The 26,265-nt window shown below is 43.1% G+C and overlaps 1 protein-coding gene across 5 annotated transcripts in view; it reads right to left on the bottom strand.

Moving 5' to 3' along the window:
• Window positions 1-201: 201 nt before the first annotated feature.
• SGCD (sarcoglycan delta) overlaps window positions 202-26,265 on the bottom strand; it is a 259,400-nt gene continuing 233,336 nt past the window's right edge. For all 5 annotated transcript variants that reach the window (XM_017728137.1, XM_017728139.1, XM_017728138.1 and 2 more), the window contains 2 exons: window positions 4,906-5,029; window positions 202-3,293 (listed from right to left, as the gene is read on the bottom strand). In XM_017728137.1, coding sequence (XP_017583626.1) covers window positions 3,120-3,293; window positions 4,906-5,029 — 298 coding nt within the window. In that variant the 3' untranslated portion in view covers window positions 202-3,119. The remainder of the gene's footprint in view (window positions 3,294-4,905; window positions 5,030-26,265) is intronic.

Here is a 26,265-nt window from a genome sequence, read left to right as displayed (position 1 = left end):
TGTGAGTGCACTTCAGGTCACGTTGAGCTTCTCAATCAACAACCCGAGTCCTTCTCCTCAGGGACATTCCTGACCCATTCTCTGCCCAGCCTGTATTTATGTTTGCCACTTGCTGAACAGCACAGGCAGCATCGCCCAAACCACTGTCTTAAAACTCAAGTGGTGTTCAAATGATCTACAAGTCCCTGCAGGGGTTCATTCTTTCTAGCAACAATTCCTCACATTTCAACACAACATATAATTTCATGTTTTTTAAGATGGAAACATGGTTGTAAAATATATTGAAACTGCAAGAATTCATTTCAGTAGGTGTAATTAAGGTACCCTTTGTTCACCTCAGAGAAGCATCTGCAGTGATGGCACAGATGTTAAGGTCATTTCCTAACAGCCCCCCAGCAGAAATTCACACCAAGATAGCAATGTCCTTAGCAGTCTCATGGCTGTTGTGATATGAGAAGGTAATAACCTCATCCAAGAGCCCAGCTGAGAAAAGCAGCCACTCGAAATTAATTTGTTAGGATGGAAATCCTCAGCGGAGCAGCCAGAGGGTGGCACAGGGATGAGGGCTGAGCCACCGGTGTGTCCGGAGCGGAGCACAGAAACCAGGATGCAGCATCCCTGATGGACCAGTCCCTGTGTCCAGCCCCGCCTTCCTCACCCACCTGAATACTCCCAGGGATGGAAGAGCTGATCTGACTCGTTTTCTGCACAGGGAACTCTTCCTGCAGCACGTGTCTTCCAACTGCTCACACAGGATTTGGTTATGGACTGGGCCATGCTTGCTGTGAGGTTCGTGATCAGTATTCAACGAAACAGGAAAAAAATTCTACAGTAAATGTAGGACTATGAATGGGACTTTAGTCATGGTCCCAGAGGTAACGTACACAGTATTTTGCTATATTTAACATGGCAAAAAAAAAAAAAAAGTCTGTATCATTCTAGGTGCCCCTACAGTCTTAATGTATTTCATCAGTATCTGTTTTAAGTTGCACAACCAGTTCCCAAGACACCCTCCTGCCCCTCCCCCCAAATAAACTAGATTTATTAACAAGATAAATATGATGTGCTTCTCCTTGCTGAGTGCATTGACTTAAGGCATAGGCACAATTCCCCTCTTTGAACAGAGATGGTAAAGACCTGTGTCCCAATACAATTGTTACCCTGGGTGACCCTTTGCATTCAAACGTTGACTCAAGACATAATAATTACAGGAATCATTCATTAACAAATAGTTGGAATTCGTTAATTCATCGGAAAGCATTACTGAAATAGAAGTAAATAATTCCATCCTCTTTCAGGAATAAATTTTTTTGGGAGTGCTGCTTTCTTAGGCAGGAACACATCTAACCTAAACTCCATAGAAATCTTCTCTTTGAGTCCAATCAGTTTTGGATTAAGCCAGAATTGTTCATTTAAAAAAGGGAAAAAAAAATATCAAATCCTGGTACTCTCAAGACTACAAGAAAATACACGAAAAGCTGTGAAAAAAATGAATGGGCTAAATTATTTCTAAAGATTTCTGTCAGCTATGTTTTATCTTGAAGATCACTTGAAGAATACCAGCTTTGGTTAGGTATCACTAGGGATGGGCACAGATCTGTCTTATTTGCACATGAGGTAATATTTCAAAAGCATCTCAGTGGCTTAGAAACCTTGCTGTCCTCGTGAGATTTACTGCGACTTGGAAACTTTTGCCATAATTGGTATATTTGGGTTTTTAAAGGATTTTTACACGCATGTGGATGAAATTATGGGTCAGAATTCAATGATCTGGACTCTTCTTATTGTTATCAGATCAGATTTTTGTGTTTTATCCTGCCTGTGACTCCTAGAATTTAAAATAAGGAAAAAATCCAACCATGATAAGATTCAACCACAGAGTTTTAGGGATTCAAATTCTAGAGGAACCAGCATCCAAAGCCCTTCCTTTCAGTACTCTGGCTTTGTCACAATCTTTATAAATCCTTTAAAAAAGTCTTTCATTGTCAGCATCTCTGATATTTGCAGTTTCTACCAAACGTAAATGACCCTGAACTGTATATCTTGAAAAAAAAGATGACAAAAATTCTGGTGTAGCACCTACATTATACACTTAATTTTATGATTTTCTCAGTTTCTAGTTGATTTCCTCTGTTTCTACCGGTATTTAGGCAATGTCCAAATCTTAAATCTTCACACCTTCACACCAAATATGTTCAAAATTAAAGGTGTTAATGGGGAGTGTGTAGGGTGATCCAGGACACCTGTTAACAAAGGAGGTTCGTGATTTTTCTATTTAGTCCAACTTCCACAATTTTTTCCTTCCAATAACTAAATACAGCATCAGTTTTGCCAGCACAGAGATGATTTTACATAAGTGTTAGACCTGATGTGTCACACCTGAATAGCACAAGGCACCCTTGGCCATGCACAGGCAAGTGTTGAATCCCTTCAGAAAATTACATTTATTATTTCAGCAAAAAGGTCTGGACTCTTCTACTGGCCGAGTGCATCCATCTCTCCCAACAGGGAGCCATGCTTTGGGTGATAATTAACGAGTAATTAAAGAGTGATTTAACCTCAGGTATCTTGGATCACTGTAAGTGATCAGCACAAGCACATCTGGCTATTTTGTTGTTTTTTAAATTATTTATTTTTCATGCCACTGATTTAATGGCGCAAAAATCATCAGAGATGCTTCTCTTCCCTTTGGATGCTGGTGGGTCTGCATTGGTTCCAGGGTCTTGCCCAGCCAGCAATCCCATTGCTCTGAGAACATGATCAAAAACGAGGGGTGATCACTGCACTGTATTAATACAGAAGGGTCCAGGGGAGCATCAGATCCAATTCTGCAGATTGTACCAGTAAATTTTGGTGTGGGAAAGAGAGAAATGCTACACAAATGTAACAGGGTCACCCTGGGATTCCTTGTACTGAAACATCGTTTTACACAGAGGATATATATATATATATATCTTATATATATATTTTTTATATATATATTCACACACACGCGCGCGCACACACAAAAAAAGTCTTTGATAGGCTTTCTGTGTTCTAGTAAAAATAGTTGGCAGCTGGATCTGTGAGACCAGAACTGGCTTTTGTGCTGCCTGCGATGCCCCACTGCAAATTGTCTCTCAAAGGCAGACGCTCGTGTTTATCTGGCAGGTGGAGCTGCTGCCTGCCTGAGACAGGAACAACCTCCCATTGGGACACACACAGAGCTCGTAGATTTTTTGCCTGGACCCTGCAGAAGAGGAAGATCCTTGAGGCAAGTTAGGTAGTTTGATTTTTGCAGAATTCAACGTTATCTGAAGTCAGAGGTGGCGAGAGAGAGAGAGGAAAAAAAAAGAAAGAGAATTAGCGGAGAGCTGTTTTTTCTGATGTTGTTTTTAAAGAAGCTTCCTCCAGATAATGCAGCAGCTACAAAAACTGGGTAGGGAAGTGTTTTAGGATGGGAAAGTCTGACACAAATCTGGGTGAGCACATTATCTGCCTTTACCACGAGCTCCAGTTTGTTTCTGCTGAGGTACCCACCGTGTTTTCTCGGCTCATAACTTCCTGGGACACCTCCCTGGAATCCAATCCCAGGTTTGGAGTGACCCAACCAGAGGCACCCCACTATCAGATGGGGAGCACAGATGGTTCACACCCATCCAACGACCCTGCTCCTCCATCAGGATTTCTGACACCGTGATCCCATTGCCAGTTATGCTTGCAGGCTCCCAGCACGGACTTTTATGTATATTTTATGTATATTTTATGTATGTTTTATGTATACATTATGTATATTTTATGCATATTTTATGTAGATGTGTAACACTTTTGTGTATATTAAAAATAACTGAAACGCTGTAACAAGACCTGAATTCCTCCTTACAAACCAACATAAGGCAAACAACATGTGGCAACTCTCAGACACGTGGCAGCTGCAGGGGAGTGCTCTGACATCAGCCAGAACACAGTAAATAACCTGAACCCCAGAATAATAGGAGGCAACTGACAGCACTTGGAATTACGGTTAAAATCTCCAGTTTTAGTATCCAACCATCTCATGTCCTGCAAGATACAGGTCAATTTATCATTTTAAAAGCAGCTTAGTGTTGAAAGTGACTGCTTGAAGTTGTGAAATGCCTTGGATTTCAATCTCAGGGTATTAGGTAGGGGGTTTTTTTGGTACTTTTCAGAGCTTTTTTTGCTAACACCCATGATCTAGGTTTGGATTGTCTTAAAATGCAAATGTTTAGAAATAACAGAAATTGCAATTAAAAAACTAGGAGCTCCTCAGCTACATCCTTTGGTGTCTTCCATCACTGTGGCAGGAGGGGGGGATAAGAACCATGTGCCCACATAATTTTGTGACACCAGAAGAGGCTTAACTCAACACCTATTTTACTTTTGCTCTATGTTATCAGTCTTAGTTGTTCTCTCTTCCCCTTGGGAAGTTTCTCCAGTGCAACAACCTGTGTCTTCTAATGTTCTCTTTCTTTCCAGAATGAAACATCAGCCACAAAAGCTTTTCAGATCAATACCAGTGAATTAAGCTCCTCTTATAGAAAAATATATGATAAAAGATTTAATTATGTTGGCCAAGTAAATCTTATTTTAACGTGACATGGGAACAAAGAATTTAGGAGTACTGTGCATTTAACGGCTGCATAAATCTGCTGGAACAACAGATGCTATTATCCATGCACTTTAAAAATAATGAATCAGCCTTTGCCACGGAGTGAGCCTCATTTGCATGGGATGTGTTCAATCAGAGTGAGCAGCACTGAAGTCAGGAGAGCCCATTGCTCCCGAGCTTTCATACCAGCACCTCGAACGCAGCAGCTTGGAGACCCACAGGGCTACGGATCTGCAGGGGATCCGTGCCTTGGCTTGGCTTGGCTTTGCTGCAGGGCTTGATGTTTTATCACTTACCTCTCCATCTTTGGATTCCAGCCTGAGCTCTGTCCTGCACGTGGCCTTCAGGCTGCCGGCCTCGGCGTTGATCTCGATGCCCTTCGGAGCCTCCATCACCAGTGCGCGCGTGGGCGACTCCAGCCTGCAACACAGAGGGGTTACACAGCCCCGTGGGCTCAGTGCTCCTGCTCAGGCTGCTGTGCTGCACCTGAGACCCTGCTGATGTTCACATTCTCACCTGCTTTCAGGGGAAAACGTTTATGCAGTGTGGTGAAACACACCACAAATCTGATCTGCTAACGTTCCACGCCAGCTTTGCTATGCTGGGCCAAGAGAAAAGGGACAATAAAGCTGCCCCCATGGTCAGCTTGCTCTTATTTCTAGTTCAGATTTCTCCCTAATCAGTGCTAACGGGGTATCAGCAAAGCTGAGTACCTACACAGGGAGAGCGAGTGCTTCTCTTCCTCAAACCACTCTTCAAGCAGGAATAAATTAGTTCTCCTGATTTCCTGTAATGTGAGGTTTGGAAGGGTTTAGGGATACAAGAAAATCAATGAAAACAATCAGTCTGAAGACCCCAGACTTCGTGGTCTCCTGTCCTAGGCTCACATCACACCAGGCATGACCATGTGCTCTGCACAGCTTCAGCTGCTCCTAACCATGGATACACTGCACAGCCCTGTAACAGCACTGCTACACAGCCAGACCTTTTACTTCAGCAATTGGGGTTAATGCTGTAAAGTGCAGAAGCACAAGGTTCAGTCTTCCTTGTTCATCATCCAGTTTTAGGTCTTCTATTATACTTGTCTCTTTCTTACTTATAATACAGTCTCTCATTACTCTCTGCATTGCAAATGGTAATAAAAAACCAACTCTCTCTCTTTGGGAATATCCTCTTAGTTGATTTTATGACCATTTATTTACTGTACCATCACAAATCTAGAGTCTGGCCTCTACAGGTGAAGTAGATGGGAGGGCTAGAACAGAAGCTCCTCTGCTTTGCCTGTTTTGGGCTGGCAGCACTGACCAAAGCACCACCCCCAGCTCTCTTGGGCAGCTCTCAGGGTTTGCCTGCATCAGCTCTTTCTCTGCTCTCCATAAATGTAATCATTTGTGCAAGTAAGTGTATTCTTAAATGGACTCCTGCTGGTACTGAGACAACATTATGGGAGACTGAGGGAATTCAGCTGTATTTACTGCAGCCAACAGTTCAATAAAGCACAGGCACAGCTCCCTCTGTGTGGCACTTTTCAAGTTACGACTTTCCCTCTTTTCAGTGTCTTCATATTGCTGCTTTTGAACATCTTTCCCTCCAGACCCCAAACTCATCCATAATTTCCTGGCTGACTTAACTAAATTTAAATTTCAGGGAGCAGTTGAGGCATATGTGGCCCAAGGAATGAGCATGGTCTCGGTTAGCAGCCTCTGTACAACCCTTCTGAGCTGCTTTTTGTTTCCTGCAGGGAACCCACATTCTATGTAAACCTTCTTTTGATTCCCTCCACTACTGTCAGCCCTCAGCTGGTTCCTCTATGAGGAACCTGAGGTTAGGATTGCTGTAACTCACATTTTTTTTTCCTGCCTGACTGAATTGCAGATCACACGGAGGACAAAAAGCTGTCTGACCCGTATTTTCCCTGGAGATTTCTGCCCAGGGATACAGTACACTCTCACCCTTGCTGTACCTCACAGGCTGGTGTTTGCCCTGAAAAACAAAGGACCCTCTGCTTGCCCTAAGCCCCCAGGATGTGTGCTGCAGTGCCTGGAATGCAGGCACATGTTCCCTCTGCTCCCCAGGCAGGATGCTCAGGAGGAGCAGCAGAGAGCTGGGGCCAGTTATATCCTAAATCATGTAGCTAAATTCACCAGAGGATGTGTCCAAACCCCAAGACAGCTGAGCTAATCTGAGGATAAAATAATTCCTAAGAACACGGCCAGGTGACTCTCCAGCTCTCCTGCATCTCAGTGACTCTCCAATTTCTTTGATGTCCTGGCTGTCTCAATATATTTGTTCATCTGTTAATCTTTTAGCTCTTCTACCCACTGAGAAATAAATCTCCTAAGTGCAAAACAGTGTTCAGACACCACAGTGCAAACACACTGATTTGCAGCAGCACTCAATTCCTGCTCTGTACAGGGGCAGCCTCCCAGTCCCACACTTTTACTGGTGAGTGAGGAGAGCTGGGAAATCCCTGGATGTCTTCCCGTGGTGGGGGAGGATCGAGAGAGGACCTTCTTGCACATCTTTCCCTGTGCACACAGGTCCCCTGAACACCAAACTGAGTTCAAATTCAAGCTCTGAATAAGCTACCAAGGATTTGGAGTGTCCTAGATAACACTGCCCCAAAGTTTTATTCTCTTTCACATCTAATGAAGTGACAGCGTTGTTCTCCCTCTTCCACCTGAAGAAGTGGAATAACAACATCTTACAAACACTTTTGAAACCCATGTGATTTTTGGACACATTCTAATCCGTGCACAGCTTCTTTCCTCATGGAGGCACAAAGGACCCCATCCAGCACCTCCCAACAGCCCACAGTGTGATGTGGGACAAGGACACCCCAACAGCTGGGGCTTTGCTGCTGCTCCATCACCCCCCTCACTACCTCAGACAGCAGCAATCTTGCTGACACACTGAGTCAGCCCCAACCCAACCTTTTAATGCTGAAAGTACAACTTTAAAGCCCAGAGATCTTTTCAGAACCTTAAAACTATGGAAACGATTGAAAGTACTACAACAGCAAAGTGCAGCTCTTCTAATAATGAAAACCTTGGGCTGCAGCCCACATGGCTTTGTATTTGTGCTGTGGTTTGGTGCCTGACTCTTCTCTCTCCTCCATGTTCCCACACTGGTGTAAATCCATCTGTTTCATGGGACTCTTGTCCCAATTTATGCTACTGTAAAAGAGGACAGAAAGGTCTTAAAAATTGTTTCCTTGGTATTTAAGGGGCATATGTTTGTAAGGGATTTCATTTGATTATTTTCTGATATCCTGAATAAATCCCTGAGACACCTGACCATAAACCAGGAGCTGCAAAATCTATGCAAAGCCAGAGCAAGCAGCTGAGTTTATGGGGGTTTGAGCAATGTTTACTGAACACTTTCATTTGAAGCAGGCATTTAAGAGATGCTCTGCTTTTAAACCTAATTCTGCCTTCCAGAGCAGAACCAATTTGAAGACTAATAATGAAAGAAAATGATTTAGAGATGAACAGATAATTTGTTCAAAATCAACATTTGTTTTCCAGTGTGATACTCCAGAGCTTTTAGTGGGATTCCCATCTCCTGGTGAGGTGTAAGCCTGTACTTAGAGCAGTAGGCTGGAAAGGTGGCTGCATGAATATAGATTGTTTCATTATTTGCTCCTGCTCTTGAATTTTCCATCCCAGCAATTGGCACATAAGCCCTTTTTATTGACCATGGGTGCTGCTTATTTTTGCTCCAGTATTTGCAGGACTGGATTTTGACCTCTCTCACAGAGCTGGGCAAGAAGGGTAAATGCACTGCTGTGCACAGTTACAGCTTGCTGAATTCAGCACTGAGATAAGCTACTGCCATGAAATCGCTCCTGTCCCACCTACAATCTCCTAGGAGGTGGATGAAGAGACATTCTCCTGTCTGGGTGACTCACCACAACATGGGAACTACTCCTCTGGATCCCAAGGTGTCATGTAAGTCCAAATTTTTTTTAAAAAAGACACAAGTAACAGGATTTTCCGAACTATCCAAGTTTCCAAGTTCCACTTATTACAACGGGTGTTAGCCACTTTCGAAAATCACATTGAGCACCTAAATGCCATAACAAATCTGACCCTTAATCTCAGTTCTTAGTTCTGCAACAGAGGTAATAGCACTTCCCAATTCCATAGGGAGGATGGAAAGATAAATATATTAGCAGTTGTGAAGCATTTAGATACTGCAATAACTGAGGCCAGGGAAGTTACCATCGCCAGGGATAAATGGCTGGCACATGGATAACTGATCTCTCCAAAACCCCCAGAAATTGCTGGAAATTTTGTGCTCCTGAAACTCAACAAAGGAGAAAAAATTTTCAGTGTCATCCCTGCTTTGCTTTGGGAACTTTAGCAGTAATTTAAAGGAGATCAGCACATGAGTTTGTATTGTGGTTCTGGAGAAAGTCATTCACTTGGAAAGATCATTACTTACCCAGATTTCTAGTTTTTATTTCCTTCATCATAAACAGTCACATTCATCACTTCAGTACCATGGAATCTATTTCCTTCTTGTCCCTCCCCTCACCATCTCCAGGATAACGCAGCAATTTCCTTACTCTTACAAACAGCCTTTTGAATTTGGGGAAAAAAAGAGGGTATCAAAGATGTGAAGGCAGTATCACCTGTGGTTGGAGGCTGCTGATGTTCTGCCAACAGAGTGGACATAATTCTGTTAAAAAGTAAAATTTAATGTAAGTAGTTCAGGGGGAAACTTCACCCAGCTCCAGCACTGATGCAAACGTGACTTGCAATCTGTGCCTTGCACCGAAGGTTACAGCAGAGCAGAGAGATGATCCTGAACATGTGAAAGGAGCTTGTGTGAGCTGAGGACCTTCTGCTGCCACTTTGGAATTGTTCTCATTTTATTACTTCCTTTTTTCTTTTTTCTTTTTTTTTTTTTTTTGACAAGGAATGGCCTCAAGCTTCAGAATTCCTTGTCCCTACCTGGGGCTTTTTCTGTGTGGCGCATAAACGCTGCTTGCAGTATGGAAATGGAAAGAGAAGTTCATGCTCAGGAGATGAGGAGCATATGATGCAGCACTGTGGTAAAAGGAGCTAATTTAATTTTGCTTAGAAACCTCTGGACTGAGAATAGAGCATGTATTACTGCAGCTGTAGCCCATTACTTCTAATGACTCTAATTATTTCTTATGGTATCCATCTGACCAGCCATAAGATTCACGTTGAGCATAAAATTAGCCAGTGTTAGCACTGTGCCTCCTTACATCTCATACAATTGGTAAATTATGCCAGCAAGTAAACACGGAGCTCCATCAATTTGCTGGTAATGAACCAGCATCTCGGGCTGAAATTTGTTTTCAATTTTAACTCCCTTGTTTCAGTGAAATCAATGGGATCACCCATTCACAGTGACTTACACTTCTGACTTCATTATTTGTGCGTTATCTCATATATGTCTACTCCTAGAACAAAACAGAATGCTTCTCTCCCTATTAACTGGAAGTTAATTAGGTTTTACTGAATTGCAAAGAAGCCATGGTTAGTTTCTGTTTTTAGAATGCTTAGAAACATTTTTTCTTTTTTAATTGTCTTGGCTTGTATTGGAACAGAAAAATGTTTGGGAGGAGGAACAACAGGTTGAGCCTGGACTTGCCCGGTGAAAACCTCAACTGAACATAAGCTCAAACAAAATCTTGTCATCTCCCAAAGACCAAAAGGCTCTGCCCTGAGCTTCACCCCTCATCACTAGAACTCCTTCCTGCTGGTATTGTCATTTCATGAGAAAAGCATAGGCTAAAATATGGCAAGAACAGTGAGTCTGATATAAAGCAGGAAAGAGAAAAAAAGGGGGCTGGCCTTGGTACATCAGAGCGAGAGGTTGGAACCCAAAGGGGAAAACACACAGTGTCTTTTTCTGAGACACCATGACTTTGACAAAATATGACATAAGTGGTGCAACACAAAAGCAGAAAGCACTCTGAGAGCTTACAGAAGAGATCATCACTGATAAGAAAATATGTATCCCTGATATTTATTGCCTAGCACTGACATAAATCTTGTTTTCAATTACATGTTAATGAAGCACACCAATTACTGTTTGAATAGGGACATCTGATTACAGTCTCAATCAACACAAATAAATCTTGCTTATGGAAGGTTTCCAGGGTACTTTCTTTAGAAACATTAATTAGAGAAGTAAACAAGGATATATTATTATCATGTCATCCAATTGTAAACCCTTCCTATTGCTGTAAATACTGGTTAGTTTGACAGTGTGCATCACCATAAAGTTTCCAGTGCTCATGCTGCAAATCTAGTAAGTAACAATTCCAGTGCAGCCATAATCTGAAAGAGATCGTTATGGCTGGGGGTCCAAAACCTTATGCAATTACTAATGTGATGCAGTGAACAGTAAATGAAAATTATTTTAGCTATCTCCACAAACCACGGTTAATTCCCAAGCAAAACCCACCTAAATCTATCAGAGACCTGACAGGTGCAGAGGTCTAATGATGCTTTATTGGAAATTACAGTTTTCTAATTGAGTTAGAGGTAAGTCTGGTTCAAATGGCAGGGGGTGCAACAATCTTCTGCACTGTATTTGGGCAACACAGATGCTGAAGAGATTTTAAACAAAGCTGAGCCAAGAGAAAGGTAAAAAGAAGTTGAGAAAGGAACTACCCTTGTGCTAACTTTGATTGTAAGGTTTGCTGTTTCCTTGGATAGGGAACCTAGTGTTTACAACTCTTCTTTCTTCTCTTTTACATACAGCTCTTACAGCTTCAAGAAATGCTTCATCACCAGCAGTGTAATAAATCTGCTGCTGGTTTTGGTAACTTCATCTCAGAGCCCAATGGACCAGTTTGTGCATTTTTCACCCAGTTTGAGTTATGGGTACTGTGTTCAGCCAATTTTTCCTGAAGAGGGTTCATGCTAAAACAATACTCTCCTGACCATGTAATGGACAGATCTTCTTATCTCTTCAGAGACCACAACTCTGTGAGAAGGGCTAACTAACAGGAGCGGCTTGAAACCCCCACAAAGCAGGTCACAGCCAGCATCAGGAAAATGATTAAAAGATTTGAGAGGGTCTAGACAAGTGTGTAATCAGAGGAATTTGTAGGTAGGGTACTGTCTTGCAGCACCAAGCAGGTGAGAACCAGCTTTCATCCTCCCTCCAAAAAAATGCCATTCCTCAGCAACAGGAAAGGTTTGAACATATGGTTCCTCCCACCACACTGCAAATCCCCTGTTGCAGTCTTCAGTACACTTTGCACTCGCTGAGGCTTATTCAGAGCACTAAAAAGCAGTAAAACTAGGAAAACATGGAGCAGTCAAAACACAATTGTAAATTCTTTGTGATTGCCTACCATGCTACAGCACAGGAACTGCTGAAGGCGAAGTAATTATGTAAAGTTGTCTTAAATGCCTTAGGGTATTTTTTTTTTTTTCCTTTTTTACATTCAGAGTGATTTCTGTAATAGTTTACCAGGAGCCAAATATAGTATTTAGAAGACAAAACCTGAGATCAAGCAGAAGATATCAAATTAATCTAGGGAGAAAAATGACAGTGTGAAACTATTGAGATCTAGTTTCATTATGAACTGGAGAAGTGGTGAAGGGCAGAGATTGTCTAAGAAAAAAGTGCAAGATTAATGTTTAACGAAGTGGAGGTATGGCTGAGAAAATTAAAATCATCTGGATAATTAAAAAAATTCTCTTGCTTATAAATCAAGGAGGGAAATTATCATAGAAATTGGGAGATAGTTGAACATGATGTATGGTAAATACAGATGTAGTTTAAAAAGATGATGTGTTTAAGCAGACAGAGAAAGGATTCAGGGATGTAAAAATAATTATTCCTATTCCAAGTGTAGAGATGACTGCAACGTCCCTCTCCTCACCTGGGGGTGGTCCATCTTTCAGCCTTAACTGACAAGCTGGGACACCCAGAGCCATCTGTGTGCCATGTGGTGGGAAACCTCCATGTGACAGCACCTGACTGTGGCCAGAGGAAGATGATGAGTGGCCAGGAGCCTCATCCTGAGCTGGGCAGAGCTGCTGAGCACTGCTGATCACACCTCGATTAATAAACCACACCAGTTCTGGGTGGGACTGAGAAAACCCAGCCCACAGGGGAGAGTCCTGTCTGTTGACATGGTAGGGACAAGTTGGACAGGGCTGGGAGCAACCTGATCTAGTGGGAGGTGTCCCTGCCCATGGCAGGGGGTGAAATGAGATGATCTTGAAGGTCCTCTCCAACCATTCCAAGATATCTCTGAGAGTAACCAGCCACACTGTGAAATTCAGGAACAGAGAGTCAGCTCTGGCTGCAGGGAACCAAAGGACAGATGCCCCCTCTCTTGGCATGCCCAGAATTGGGACAGAAAATGACATTATCACAGGGCAGGCTGAGCTCTAACCAAGGCACAGGGCTGCTGTCGATGCCACTGGCTGGCACTGAATATATTTTTATATAATTATTTAATAATTATTTTTATTATAAAAACCTGACCACAGCTTCTTGAACAGTTACATAAGCTGGGTCAAAACTGCTCAAATAGCAGTCTGGAAATTTCTTCATTGTGGTAAGCAGGGGGCTTGGAATTGCAGTGTGGCTGTGCTTGTGATTCCAGTGCCCACAGCCTCCTTGCACTCCCTAAACCAAAAGGTTACACCTCATCTACTACCTAAACCACCTATTTATTTTGCTTGCTACGTAACTTCTTGCAATAAATTAAAACAAATCGAAAGAAAATAAATTCCTCCTCCTGTTGGCTGCATTAATGACCACGCTTATTTCGTACATGGAGAAAAATAATTACTTTTCATGTTACCATAATTGCCTAAACCACAAATGCATTTTTTAAGAAACAAAGGTTGGGCTGGTGTAAGTTTCTAATTACAGGTTGAAAGCTTCTAATTAAAAGGCATATATTGGAAGAAACCCTTTCAAGTAGAATTGCAGAAGAGGCTGCTAAGATTGGGTATTAACTTGATGCACTGTCACTGTGCCAGGGGGGAGAAAGAGAAATAGAAACCGAGTGTTGTGGCTCTTCCTCGGGGCCACTGACACCGCTTGCTACCCAGTGTCTGACAAAGTGCTGCCCTGAGAGGGCACACAGAGGTGATGAACACATCACACAGGAGATCTGTAGGGCCTCTGCATTTCCTAGCAACCCTGAGCCACTGGTGCAGGGACAGCGATGCTGTCCTGGAGGCAACGGTTCAGGCTTCAATCAGCTTTTTCCTGAAGTCTACACTGGCTGCTGGATGGTGGCAGGAGGACAAAACCGGAGTCAGGCTAAAATGATGAAACATGATGAAAAGATGGATACTTGAGTCAGGTGAAATTTGCTGGGTGAACAATTTGTATTTGTTAACATAACACACGTGCTCTGTTTTGGAGTGAGTGTCATGTGCAGTCAGTGCCTGGATGAATTTGGGCCAAATCTCTGCTACTTTCATGATTTGCTCTTCTGCTTTACTTTGAAAGAAGGCAGCATCGTGTAATTTTATCATCTTATTCTCCTGTTTTTCAGAGTGTTGAAAATCCTGCAGAGCAGACCAGCATGTCATCCCTGACAGAGAAATTGCTTTTCCTGTGATAACCCAGTGTACTCCAATGAGAGGATTACTGGCAGGGGTGCAGTGCTATGCAAATATTGCAGTCATTAGCTTGCAGTCTCCTGGATCAGAGCCTGGATCAGAACTGCTTGAGGAAGAGAAGGGATGTTAATCTAGATTTTAATTTTAAAATTATTTTTGAAGTTTGTCTGCCATGGGATTTTCACCTGCTGTTTGGTCAGCCATAAAGGAAAAGGGTCAGATGGATTAAAATCTCACATGAGTAGTGCTCAGGCTCAGCCTCCAGCACTCACTGCAGTGATGATTTACTCTTTCTCTTCTCTGATGATTTATTCTATTCCTTCTAACATACCAGTGTTAATAGTAAATCACTTACAGTGAGAAATACAGAGATAACAAAGCTAAAAAGGATTTGGAATGGCAGAATAAAAAAACCTGCTGGAAAAAAATAGGAGTGTCTGTATGCATCACCTACTCAGTGGTGATACCCTTTGGAAACGTGTACACACTTGCCTAAGTGGATTTGAAGAGCTTATTTAGCATGACAAATTGGCTGCAACCTGATGGGTATTTCTGAAAACCCATTTATGGACCTTCAGACACTCACATTCCCGTGGCATATCCATTCATTGTACAGTCGATTTATAATGATTCCACCATATTAAATCTTTATTAACAAACTTATTGACGCTGGCTTTGACTTATTGTCCCCCCTTTTAATTAACTGCAGTAATGAGACAAGCAACATCCAATGTAACAACTGACCAAACATTTTGTTTAAAACCTGCCGTTTATTTCAAGCAGCTCCACAAAAAATGAAGGCTGAATTGCTATTTGCTAAATGTCAATTTTCACACTCTGTTGAACCTTTTCTGAAGGCTGTCAACCACAAATCTGCAGTCATCTTTCCCCCTCTGATCAGAGCTATATAGAGCATATAACAAGTTTTCAGTTACTTTTCATTTTTATGCAGAAGATGTACCATTTTCTGTTCCCAGTAGACTTTTAAAAAATGGTAAATGTGCTTAAATTGTAAATGTGAAGGGGTCCATATGCCAAGGCTGTGGCCTCTTTCACAGTCACAAGTTACACCAGCAATATGGTCCCATGTCTGCATGTGCAAGGGCACAGAAATGATCCTAACTCCTCAAATCCAGCCCATTATCTTGCAACAATACTGCACCATCCTCTTTTCCAAAGTGCTGGGCTCCTGCTCAGAGTTGGGAATGTTTTCTCCTCCAGATCACTCGTTCTCAGGCTTGCTTTGGGAGGAACACTGAAGCAAAGCCAAGGAATGGGCAAGACCACCAAGGGCAGAGACTGTGAGAGGGGCCCAGGGCTCCTCCCGGTGACCTTTTTGGCACAGAGGAGTTTGGAAGGGCAGTGGGAGGGATGAGGAGTATTTGAACAAGTCAGGCTCAAAGCTCTTTGATAGTGTAGAACAGAAAATCTCACAGCTCTTTGAGATTTCCAACTAATTTCTTGCTTTCAAATATGCAGAAGAGAATAGTTTGGGAAATGGTGTGGAGAAGAAAACAAAGGAATTCTGTGGGTGGGTGGAGGGAGGAAAGGAGCAGAGAGATAAAGAGATCAGGGAAAAAAAAAAAAGCCCAACTTGCTGAAAAAGAGAGTACAGAGATGTCTCCAAAGGGACTACTTTAATTCAGGGAAGAGGATGTTTTGCAAATTCTTAGCATCAATTTATTTTCAGCTAAAACCAAAACTGTTTTCTATTTATCTTTTGCACATAATCACTCCCGAGTAAAACATGCATTCAGAGGTAAGGCTTGGCAATCTTTCAAGACAGATATGCCAGATGATATTTTTCTTAACTACAAGAGATACTATTGAGCCTGCTGGTGGCAATTCACCATCTGCTGGGAGATGGCCCTGCTGGCATGAACCCCCCTCTTCCTAGGGGAGGGACATCCCTGTCCTGCCTCACCTGGTGGGAACTGGCAGCCATGAAACCCTGCTGCTCACAGGTGTGTGTCTCACAAAGCTCTGATTCCTTCTTTTGGCTCTCCTCTTGCTATGGGATTTGTTCCATGGTGCTGCTGCTGGCATCCACTGTGTAAGTTGTTGACCTTGTTCATTTTAAGGCATGAAAGCTCTTCTCCTGCTCCTTGGGCCAACCACAGCAAAATGAGAGTATGTTCAACATTTCTTGACTCGTGCAAGGTTCCTTCCATGTTTCCTTGGGCAAGTCTGCATTTTGACTGTAATAACCTCCCCTGGATGTCTCTTTAGCAGATAACAGAGAGACAATTCCAGTTGCTAATGGAAGAGGTCAAATGGAGGTGAAGTGAAATAGATTAAAAACCAAAAAAGAACTGATGTCAGAAAAGCTGCTGTACCACTCAGTGGCACAACCCCTTCCTAGAACAGGTTTTTGGCTGGGATTTTCAATTCATTTTACACTATTTTATTTTGATTTTAAGAAGGCAGGCAGAGAACTGGCTTTGTGGCTGAACCACTGGGTTTCAATTTCCAGCCCTGAGATGAAGTGCCTTTGTGACCATGGGTGAGTACATCCAATGGCCCCTGGGTTCATTAAGCCTGGTGGGGATGACTCAGCACAGCCCAGGAGGAATAATTCTCCCCAGCACAGCAAAGTGGTACAGACAGCTCTTTTCTGCTGATTTTTCCTAGTATCCAAGCCAACTCATTGGAAAACTTCCTCACAGACTGCCCCCTCTGCTGCAAAGCACAGCCCTGAGCCATCACCTCCACAAAGAACTTCACCAGATGGTCCCTGTGAGGTGGGAATACCCCCAGGTGCACAGATCTCACCCCACTGACTTCCCAAGTACTGCCTTTAAAAGAAGTCAATAGAGTTACCTTGGGAACACAAGAGAAACGAAATTGGACCTTAAAATTAACCTCAATTCTCCCTTTGCACAGCCAAACAAAATAATAATAATAATAATGAAGAAACACTGCAAGAGAAATATGAATTGTGGGTGGTTTTTATGGTCTTAGAAACCAACAATGATCAAAGCTGCAGGTATAATTTTTTTTTTCCCTGGAATGCCTTGCTTTTTCTGAATTGCCTGCACCCCCATGGCACCTCTCAGCAGTCACATTAACACTACTGATTGTCTGCTTGGTAGGTAACAGGAAGAAAAATAAAACAGGCAAGAACTTAACTCTGTTCAGATTCCTCCAGTGCAACTGGAACGAGGATAATTTTTTTATAGTGTGGCCATCACTTCTAAAACCTTCCCAGTGAAATTTACTGCCCTGGTCTTCCTCTGTGTCAGTAACCAAAGCCACCGAGCTGGGCAGGGTGGGACTTGGAGCCTTCCCTGCTCCTCAAAATGATGGGCTGTTTCTGTTCTTTGAGGCAAAGGGTGAGAGAGGTCTTGATTTTTACCATTTGAAGCTGCCAATCTGCCAGGTTTGCAAATGCCACCTGCTCCCCAGAGCAGGGAAGGGCTCCGTGGCAAGGCTGGCCTGTCACCCCCCTGGCACGGGGAACACCAGAGCTCAGCACTCCTGGTCACACCCCCACGTCCCAGCAGCCAGAAGGGGTTAATTCCAGCTCCAGAATAAGGAATCCAGTCCTCACCTGCTGGTCCCAAGGAAATGAGAACATTTGTGTCACGCCCACACACCACACTGAGGAGCCACATTCAATTCTGGACCTCCCAGTCCAACCCACTAGCACTTCCCAGTTGCTAATGTTACTCAGCTGGGATAAAGCACATGAATGAGTCAACCTAACACATCTCTTGTTTTGACACTGCCTATCAAGCCTGCCATACAGAGCTCAGAAAATCTACATATCTGTATCAGAGAAATGCAGTAGAAAACTTCCTTCAGAGAAGTTTCCTCAGCAGGGAGGAGGCACTTGAAGCTTGTTGTTACCTTCTGCTTCCCCTTTTCAAGATGGATAAGGAATGTTCTCAATATCAATGATAAAGATTTTTCCAATGTATCCTTTCGTTTTTCACAGTCAGACTTTAAGGTTGCCCAGACATCAAAACGCAACTTTTCAGTTTGGATCCAAACTTGGAGAGTGAAAGGTGAAGAACCCACAACCCCAGCCCATGTGCATCCATTTGCCAGAGAACAGCTTAATCCTGCCAGAGAAAAGCTTCAAAATGGAAACTTCAGTATTTTTTGAGCTGCTTTTCTAAAACACATTGCCATGTCCATGCACCATCCCAGCATCCCAGTGTTTCGTGGCAGCAAATATTTGCATTTCAAAGCAATTTAGAAGTGGTGGAGATGCAGTGGCCTGGAGTCCATCTGGGTTTTCTCCTGCCTGAGCCCCAGCCCTGCTGCACATCACCAGAGAGCCCACTGCAGCACATCCTGCCTGCTCTCCTTTTGTCTCTTCCTGTTTGCTTGGGACACAGCTTTGTCCCCACAGCATTATGCACAGTAAGAACTTCTTCCACCTCTAGCATTTAAAACTAATCCTATGTAAGAAAATATTAACTAAACATGCCCTGGCTACCCAAACTCAATTAGCTGTGAATTAGAAGGGAATATATTTAATATAACACGACTATTAAAAAAACCTGGAGATTTGTGAAGATATTTACATGACTGCTGGCCTGTTTCTGAAATTCTGGTGTTGCATCTTTCTGCACCCATTGCGTGTGAAGGAGGTAACTCTATCTCACCTCCATGTGGTATCTGCTGCTGCATCTTCTGGCCTAAATGATTTTCATTCTTATGTAACAAACTACATCATCACTCAAGGGAAGGAACCTATTCCATCCCCAGACCCAATAGAACACAGACAAATGGGATCATGAGTCCCATCACACAAGTCCCTCAATGGAAAGTGACCCTGACTGATACAGGAAGGGAGACAGAAATAGCTGCCTCTTACAAAACCTGGAAATTGCCAAATAATTACTTCCATCTTCCTCAGACGTTAAGTTCATTGCAGCTCTTCCCTCCATCTTACTCCAATTATTCTTGCAGTCCTTTTCCCCCCCCTGTATTCTGCCATAGAGCAAGTCACCAGGTATAAACAACATTTGCCGTTACCCTAAAAATGCACATTTGCCATTTTTAGTTTACAGGTGATGACAGTAATGGAGTACCCAGGGTGAAACCACTGAAACCACACAACCCCCAAACAACAGTAAACATCCTCTGCCACTTCAAAAGAGTTCAAACCACTTCATCCCTGTGGTGGATAAGGCAGGAGCTGCAGAGAGCTGAACTGCTCCAGTGGGAACACCTGCCCAGGGCTGCTGGGCACAGCTCTGGCCATGGATGGATGTGGAATGAAACCTGGGGCAGGTTATATCCAGCGATGCAGACTTCACTCCTAGCACGCTTCCACATTATCCTGAGTGTCTTTATCTCTGTAAAGGGTATCTTCTATAAAGCAGCCACATCCTGACAGTCATGCTGCTTTAACTTTATTGCTCTAGTTAGAGGTGTAATGTGGGGAGAGCTTAAAGAGATATAACTGGACAGGTCTGTTTTAATTGTTCCCACTAGACCTGTGCCCCATGACCTTGGACATCTACAGAGCCATAAATATGAGCTTTGATTGCTGTTCCCATAGTGACTGGCAGGAGGAACACAGTGGAGGGTGGACTAGGATCGCTTCAAGCAGGCAAGCAGCAACTGGAAATGATTAAGTTCAGAGGCTCTGGGGACACGAATGTCACTGCAGGCCAGCCAACCTGGAAGATAAACATTGCTGGGCACTGCGAAAATGATTTTTCTATTTGCTTTCCACTGAGAGAGTGAACTAGGCTACACTTCAGGCACCAGGCTTGCCAAATGAGACCGTGAGCTCTTGTGAGGAAGTTTTACCAGTCCTTTCTGCTGCTGGAGATGTCAGAGTCACCAGTGGGGCCTGTCAGCCTTGTGCTGAGAGCCCTGGCTGCTGAGGAGCAGAACAGCACTCAGAGCAGGCAGGGCTGATCCATGGGGAATGTTGCCACCCGGAGCAAGACACATGAGAGCCTAAACCATCCCATGCAAAGCTGTAGGGTGCCAGGATTGTCCCTGTTCAGTGCCAAAGGCAGTGTGGTTATTTCTGTACCATTCTGCATTGTGCACTGCAGGCTGTCAGGAGTTTGGTGTGGAAACAGGACACCTCTGGCATCCAACTCCACATGGATTCAGGGAGAGGAATGCAGATTGTCTTGCTCCCAGCTCTTACTTTCCCTGAGCACAGTGCTGTGAATACACAAACAGAACTCAAATAGCTCTACACTCTCCTATTTCAATATAAGAAATGGTGGAGTTTCAGGAAAAACCTACACACATGCTGGTGGCCTGAGTATATACAAAAGCAGCTCAGGAATATTTATATTGGCAGAGGGCAGAGCAGGAAAAGCTCACCAGCACAGGTTGTGGGTGCACTGCCTGCCCATCCACCCTGCTGCTCCTCAACTCCCCAGCCACCAGGGCCTCACACATCACAGGAGAAGGGAAGTTACACCAACACACAGGGGCAAATCCAGCATCGCCAAGAGATCACTCGAAGTTATATCCCTCACAAATACAACAGCTTCACCATCTCCATGAGTATATTCAGGTTTGGAATTAAAAAGATCTCTTCTGCCATCCAAGGTAAGTCAGTAATTACTCAGAAGGAAAGCAACACTGAGTCTACCCATCCATATACTTTGTACACTCTCCAATTTACATATTTAAACTCTTCCAAGTTTGGCATCGTGGTAGCTTTAATGCCAACAGAAGACAGAGAAGCCTATAAAGGAACAAGTCCAAGGCACCACTTCTCCCTTACTACATACAGCACTTACACATATTTGCATAGATCTGTTAAAAAAGCAGGGTAATGCTGACATGTTTGAAGCCAAGATTACATGGTTTTTTATGAGAAGTTTGGTGGCATTCCACAGGGAGACACTGCACTATTCTCATGGGATAATTGATCACCCCAGTCTCCTCTCCATGCCTCAGCCTTTCACTGAAAGTAGATCCCATCATTTTTCAAGTAGCTGAGTCAGATTTGCAAACTCTGCACATTCTTATATTGACCACAAGCACTTAAAGCATCAGCTGTTTCATTTTTTCTAGGTTTGGTCCCTCTATTTTTCCAATTAGTAGAAAACGCCAGAATTGTCCAATTCTTTTTTTTTTTTAATGACCAGCTTGTAACCCCCTGATAATTTATACAGTATGGATAATCCTATTTGGAAAAATAAAGGATTAAATATATTAATCTCTCAGGTGCTCAAATGGCTTCAGTTACTTTTTGAAATAGAGACTGATAATAATTATTGCCTTACTGCTTTACTGTTAATCTGTCTCTCAGAAAGTGCACTTCTTGAACTGTAGAAAATGACACTTTTAAGAAGAGTTTTGCATTTTTCTGACTGCAGCAAACCATATGGAGAGTGGCTGACGGGTCCTGATGGATAACAAACGTACCAGCAACTTCCCAGAATACTTATCTCTGCAAAGAAGGGAGCTCTGCGGAAGTGGTCTGGACAGCTCCATAAATCAATGCCACACCATTAATTCCTGACAGACACTAAAAATTAAGGGATGGTCAATTTTAAGTATTGGCCCTGCATAAGTCTTGCAGTTGTTCTTTCAGGAGAGCCATAATCTCCATTTGAGAAGCAAGAGAACCATTATAGTGACCCTGCTGAAATTTCAGTCTGGCTCTTGAAGGCTAATTTCACTTTTCATTGCTTTAGAAGTGCAGCCAGATGTTGCTTTTGTTTATATAGATCTTTGTTTTCTTCCCCCTGGAAATTCAACCCAAACCCAGCATTTATTTTGCTGTATAATTGTTTATTGTAGGACAGTTCCACTGGCAGGTTGGCCAGTGCTGGAACCTCCCACAGCCTGGCCTAGGAAAGCCAGACACTGAGGGAATTGTGCTTTGCTTCACTGGGAAACTGGGAACTGGCATCCAGCTGGAGGAGAGCTTCCTCAAAGGGATGGTTTTGAAACCAACACTCTCTTTGGTATTGCATGGACATTTTGACAGACTGTGTGAGTCACAGAAACACTTTTCATGTGTCTCTGAGCACCTCTGCCTGCAGAGCTCCCATTTCCCTGGCAGTGATTCCCCTTTCAAGTCACATCAGCTCTCAAGGTATGATGCAACATCATTGAAAATGTGCATGTGTTTATTAGAGGTTACAGCTTAAAATATGCAGGCACCTTCAAATATATTTCAGACTGTGACAGCAAGCAGAGTGACTGAATGTATGTCAGAGGTTTATGATGAACTCTGAAGTGTCTTCATTTAAAAGGCAACAGCCTTTTTTTACAGGCATCCTTTATTGCTTGATTTATTCTTTCTATCTGTAACTAACCTCTAGACTCATAGATTTAGACTCCTGGTGTGATGCTGTTTGAATGCCGTGCACCTCAGAGCTCTGCAAAACGTTCTGACAAATTCATTGCTTGGTCCTCTCTCACTGTTCAGCACAATGCCAAGGGATGGAGAGATTAAATGGTGCCCTACTGTTCAACTGAGAACCCATAAAATCAACATATTTAGTGGGTGTTATAGAAAATTTGTCACATGCTAAGCAGGGAAGACAGGAAAGGAACTAGGAGAGATTTAGTGTTCCATTTTCCATCTCTTTAGCAGTATTGTCCTTGATGGTTTCAGTAAGACTTTGTTGGGATTTTTTGCAAAGGATTAAAAGCAGTGGTGGAGATGAGGAACTGAGCCTAAGTAAATGACAATATATTCTCTTCTTGAGAGAATCAACTTGATCCCACATAGATAAAACTGAGCATTTATGGAAGTATGAAGGGAACAGATGGGCCAAGGCCCAGGCTAAGGCAGCTACCAGATCCCAGGGCTGCATTCAGGACATGCATTGTTTGCAGATGTGCAGTTCCTGCAGGAACACATGCAGCGTGGTTGCACACAGTGTGATTGCACGCACCCATTTTCAATCATACCTGTCGAGTCATTAGAGAGAGAATTTAATTTCAGAAACCTTAGGAAGAATAATAATCTTTCACCTCTGGCATTGCAGGAGAAGACACTGCCTATTTTCTATCAAAATGATCAGCTTAAATAACCTTCCATTAATATCCATTTATACTGAAGCGAATTATACAGAAGTGACCAAGGGACACAACTCTGTAGGGCCATCATTACCTTGTGACTTCAGGGCAACTGTTCTTTGAATAAAGGCAAAGCTCTGCCCGCAGAATTCACCCTATTATTAGTAACACCAACACCATAATGGTTACCCCACACCGCCAAAGTTCCTGCTGTTCAAAAAGCTTTAGTGAATTAATCCAGTGCCTGCAGTAGGATTTGCACCCACAGGTTTGGATTTGGAGAGGAGCAGAGATGAATTGCCCAAATCTCCTGGTACTGTACAGTTGGGAATGGCTTTTCCCACTGTGCTTCAAGCACAGATCCTTCTGCTCCAGGGGAACAAGAATTGATTATCTGGTACTGAGAGGTTTGGAGGCTTTAGACAGAAGCAAACAGCAGTTATGAAAGACTGCATTTTTGTACCCTAAAAGGCTCTGTCAGAAATGTCATTTGTAATTCATTAGAAGTGTATAAAGCAGAAAAGATCCTGTTAAAGTCAGGTTTTAACCCAGGGCACTCTGGGTTTCAACCTCTGGCTGAATGCTCAGAACCTTTCCACAAGTTCCTGTTTGCTTTCTGGGTGATCCTTCTGGCAGCATTTGAGTTCCCAAAATGGTTTCTAAAAAAGCTTCCCCCTCTAGACAGATCAGCTCCTCAGCTGATTCAAGTATGATATCCTGTTTTTCCAAAGAGATTTTTATTGCAATATGAATTTATTACAAACCATTTCACATGCACACATTTTCAATCATATGTTTTGGGTCATAAGAGAGAATTTAATTTCAGAAACCTTAGGAAGCAGTAATAATCTTTAACCTCTGACATTGCAGGAGAAGATACTGCATATTTTCTATCAAAATAGACAGCTTAAATAACCTTCCATTAATTCCATTTATATTTATTACTCCTTCATTAAAGTTAAGACAGCAAATCCTTAATAAAAAACCCCTAAATTGACATTTTACTTTACTTCTTTCTCTGTCTTTTAAAATGCTAATACTTAAGGAAGTGGACAGGACATGACATATTTTTATCACTGCCACACAGTTCAGCACTAGCAGTGAAAACTCTTTGTGTCTTGCTTTTTGCCCTTATTATATCAAATATAAGCAGATTTTCTCTGAGTTCACTGGCAGGGAACATCTCCTTAGAGCAGCACATCCCTTCATTATCCAGCCCTCTCAGCTGTTCTCCAGCTCACCAGGAGACCACTTCCTCTCTGCTTTACGACCTCTTTTATGATCCTTGATGGCCTAACTTTGGGGTTTTTCAGTTTACTTTCTTGCTTGATTCCCTTGTGCCACTTTATGACATGTCCTCAGCCAGCCTTCCCACAGCCTTCCTTAATGACATGAAACCAGGCAAGGAAGCAGAGAATGTGTTTTTCTTTTTGTATTGCAAAAGGCAGGAGATAACTCATGAACTGAGGTGAACTCAACACAAGAAACAGAACTGCAGCTGAGTTCCAGCTGGAGGAAAAACTGCCAGGAGGGTCCCAAGCTCCTGACACCTATTCCTGTTTTCCTAACCCAGGGCAAAGCTCCTCTCCTTCTGCACCTCCTGCCCACACCCTGGGGTTTTTGCTCCTCCTCTCTGAAGAACTGAGCTGTGCTTCTGGTTTTTCAGGCTTTCTTCAGGCCACTCGTCTGCTTTTTGACTGTTACTGGGCTGCAATCACATTTCTGCTTCCTCATCTCCCGCATGGCCCTGAAGCCACATGGCATCATGTGAAAGAAAAGCTTTTAGGTTTGGCTTCTTCTATCCAAGGACACAATGTTCTCATGCAGCTGAAATGAAACAGGGCATTATTTTCCTTGCCAGCAAGGCTGTGTGTGTGTATTGGGGTGCGTATTTATAGCAGCAACCCCTGGGACAGATGAAATGGTGGCTGCCACTTTGCCTTTCAAACCAGCAATGCTCCGCCTTTAACACGGTGCTTTCACAAGTCTGGCCCCAAAAATGCTCCTTTTCTACAGTGAGTCACTCCAACGCCAATTCAGCTGGGAAGCAGAACAGGGACTGCCAGCTTCAGAGTTGTCAGCAGAACCTGGAAATGAGGCTGTGAAATCTGTGGGCTCTCAACCTCCCTAAAACAGAGATGAGAAAGAGGAACCACCTGCCAGCACAAAGGAGCTTCTGCATTTCCATTTCCTCCCTTCACGGGACACGAGTGTGCCCAAGGTGCAAGATGGGTCACCGACCTTCTCCATTCAACACTGCTGAGCTCAGGAAGGGCAGGGCAGCACACAGCTGATGCTCACACACTGATAATACATTCTTACCATTCTAGATAAAGTAGAGACCAGGGGAGCAACTGTGGATTGTGCAGGGGTCTGCAGAGAATGACCAGGTTTGGCTGCTGGTCATTTTTAGGAAGGGGTTCTCGTGAGCCATGTGCTGAGCCCAAACACCACTCCAGAGCAGGGAGCGACGTTCTTTTAGTGTGAACTCAGCAATGCTATTTGGTCAGAAATTATTTCAATTCAAAACAGCCAGAGGCACCCCAGTAACCCAGGGGACAAATCCATACTGCAGAATACACGAGAGAAGCGGAGCAGCGGCAGCCACCGCACATGAAAAAGATAAAATCAATTGATGATGAAAGGACATAGCTACTCCTGTTTGGCCTAAAGAAAGCAACTCGATTCCACATGAAACAAATTCAGAATGAAGATTCTGTAGGCACGGTGAGTATTTGTGATTTCTCTTAATAAGTATATACAAAATACGGCTTTCAAAAGGAAGGATCCCACTGTAGTTGGGGACTCATATTTCTCCTCTCTTTAATAAGGTTATGCAGCAGCTATTGATCCCTGACTACAGCCTAAAGTACAATTAGTGTATTTACAAAAACATCCTTTTTAATCACAGGCGACTTCTGTAGCTCCAAGTACCTCACTCAAACTAATAAACATTATTGCTGTGGCCCAGCCAAACCCTCTGGCACCAGCAAAGGGCAGCAGGAAACAAAACCCTGAGGAACTCCTCACTTGGGCAGGAAAGTGTCTGAACTGTCCTTCCTTATTTTGCACCAGGTTAATGAGAAGTCTGTGTTAAACGCCTCG

The sequence above is a fragment of the Corvus brachyrhynchos genome, unplaced genomic scaffold, assembly GCF_000691975.1.
Source record: "Corvus brachyrhynchos isolate BGI_N302 unplaced genomic scaffold, ASM69197v1 scaffold21, whole genome shotgun sequence".
In the NCBI taxonomy this organism is placed as follows: domain Eukaryota; kingdom Metazoa; phylum Chordata; class Aves; order Passeriformes; family Corvidae; genus Corvus; species Corvus brachyrhynchos.
The sequence above is the reverse complement of the archived record's forward strand: the minus strand, read 5'-3'. Positions and strand labels throughout refer to the sequence as shown.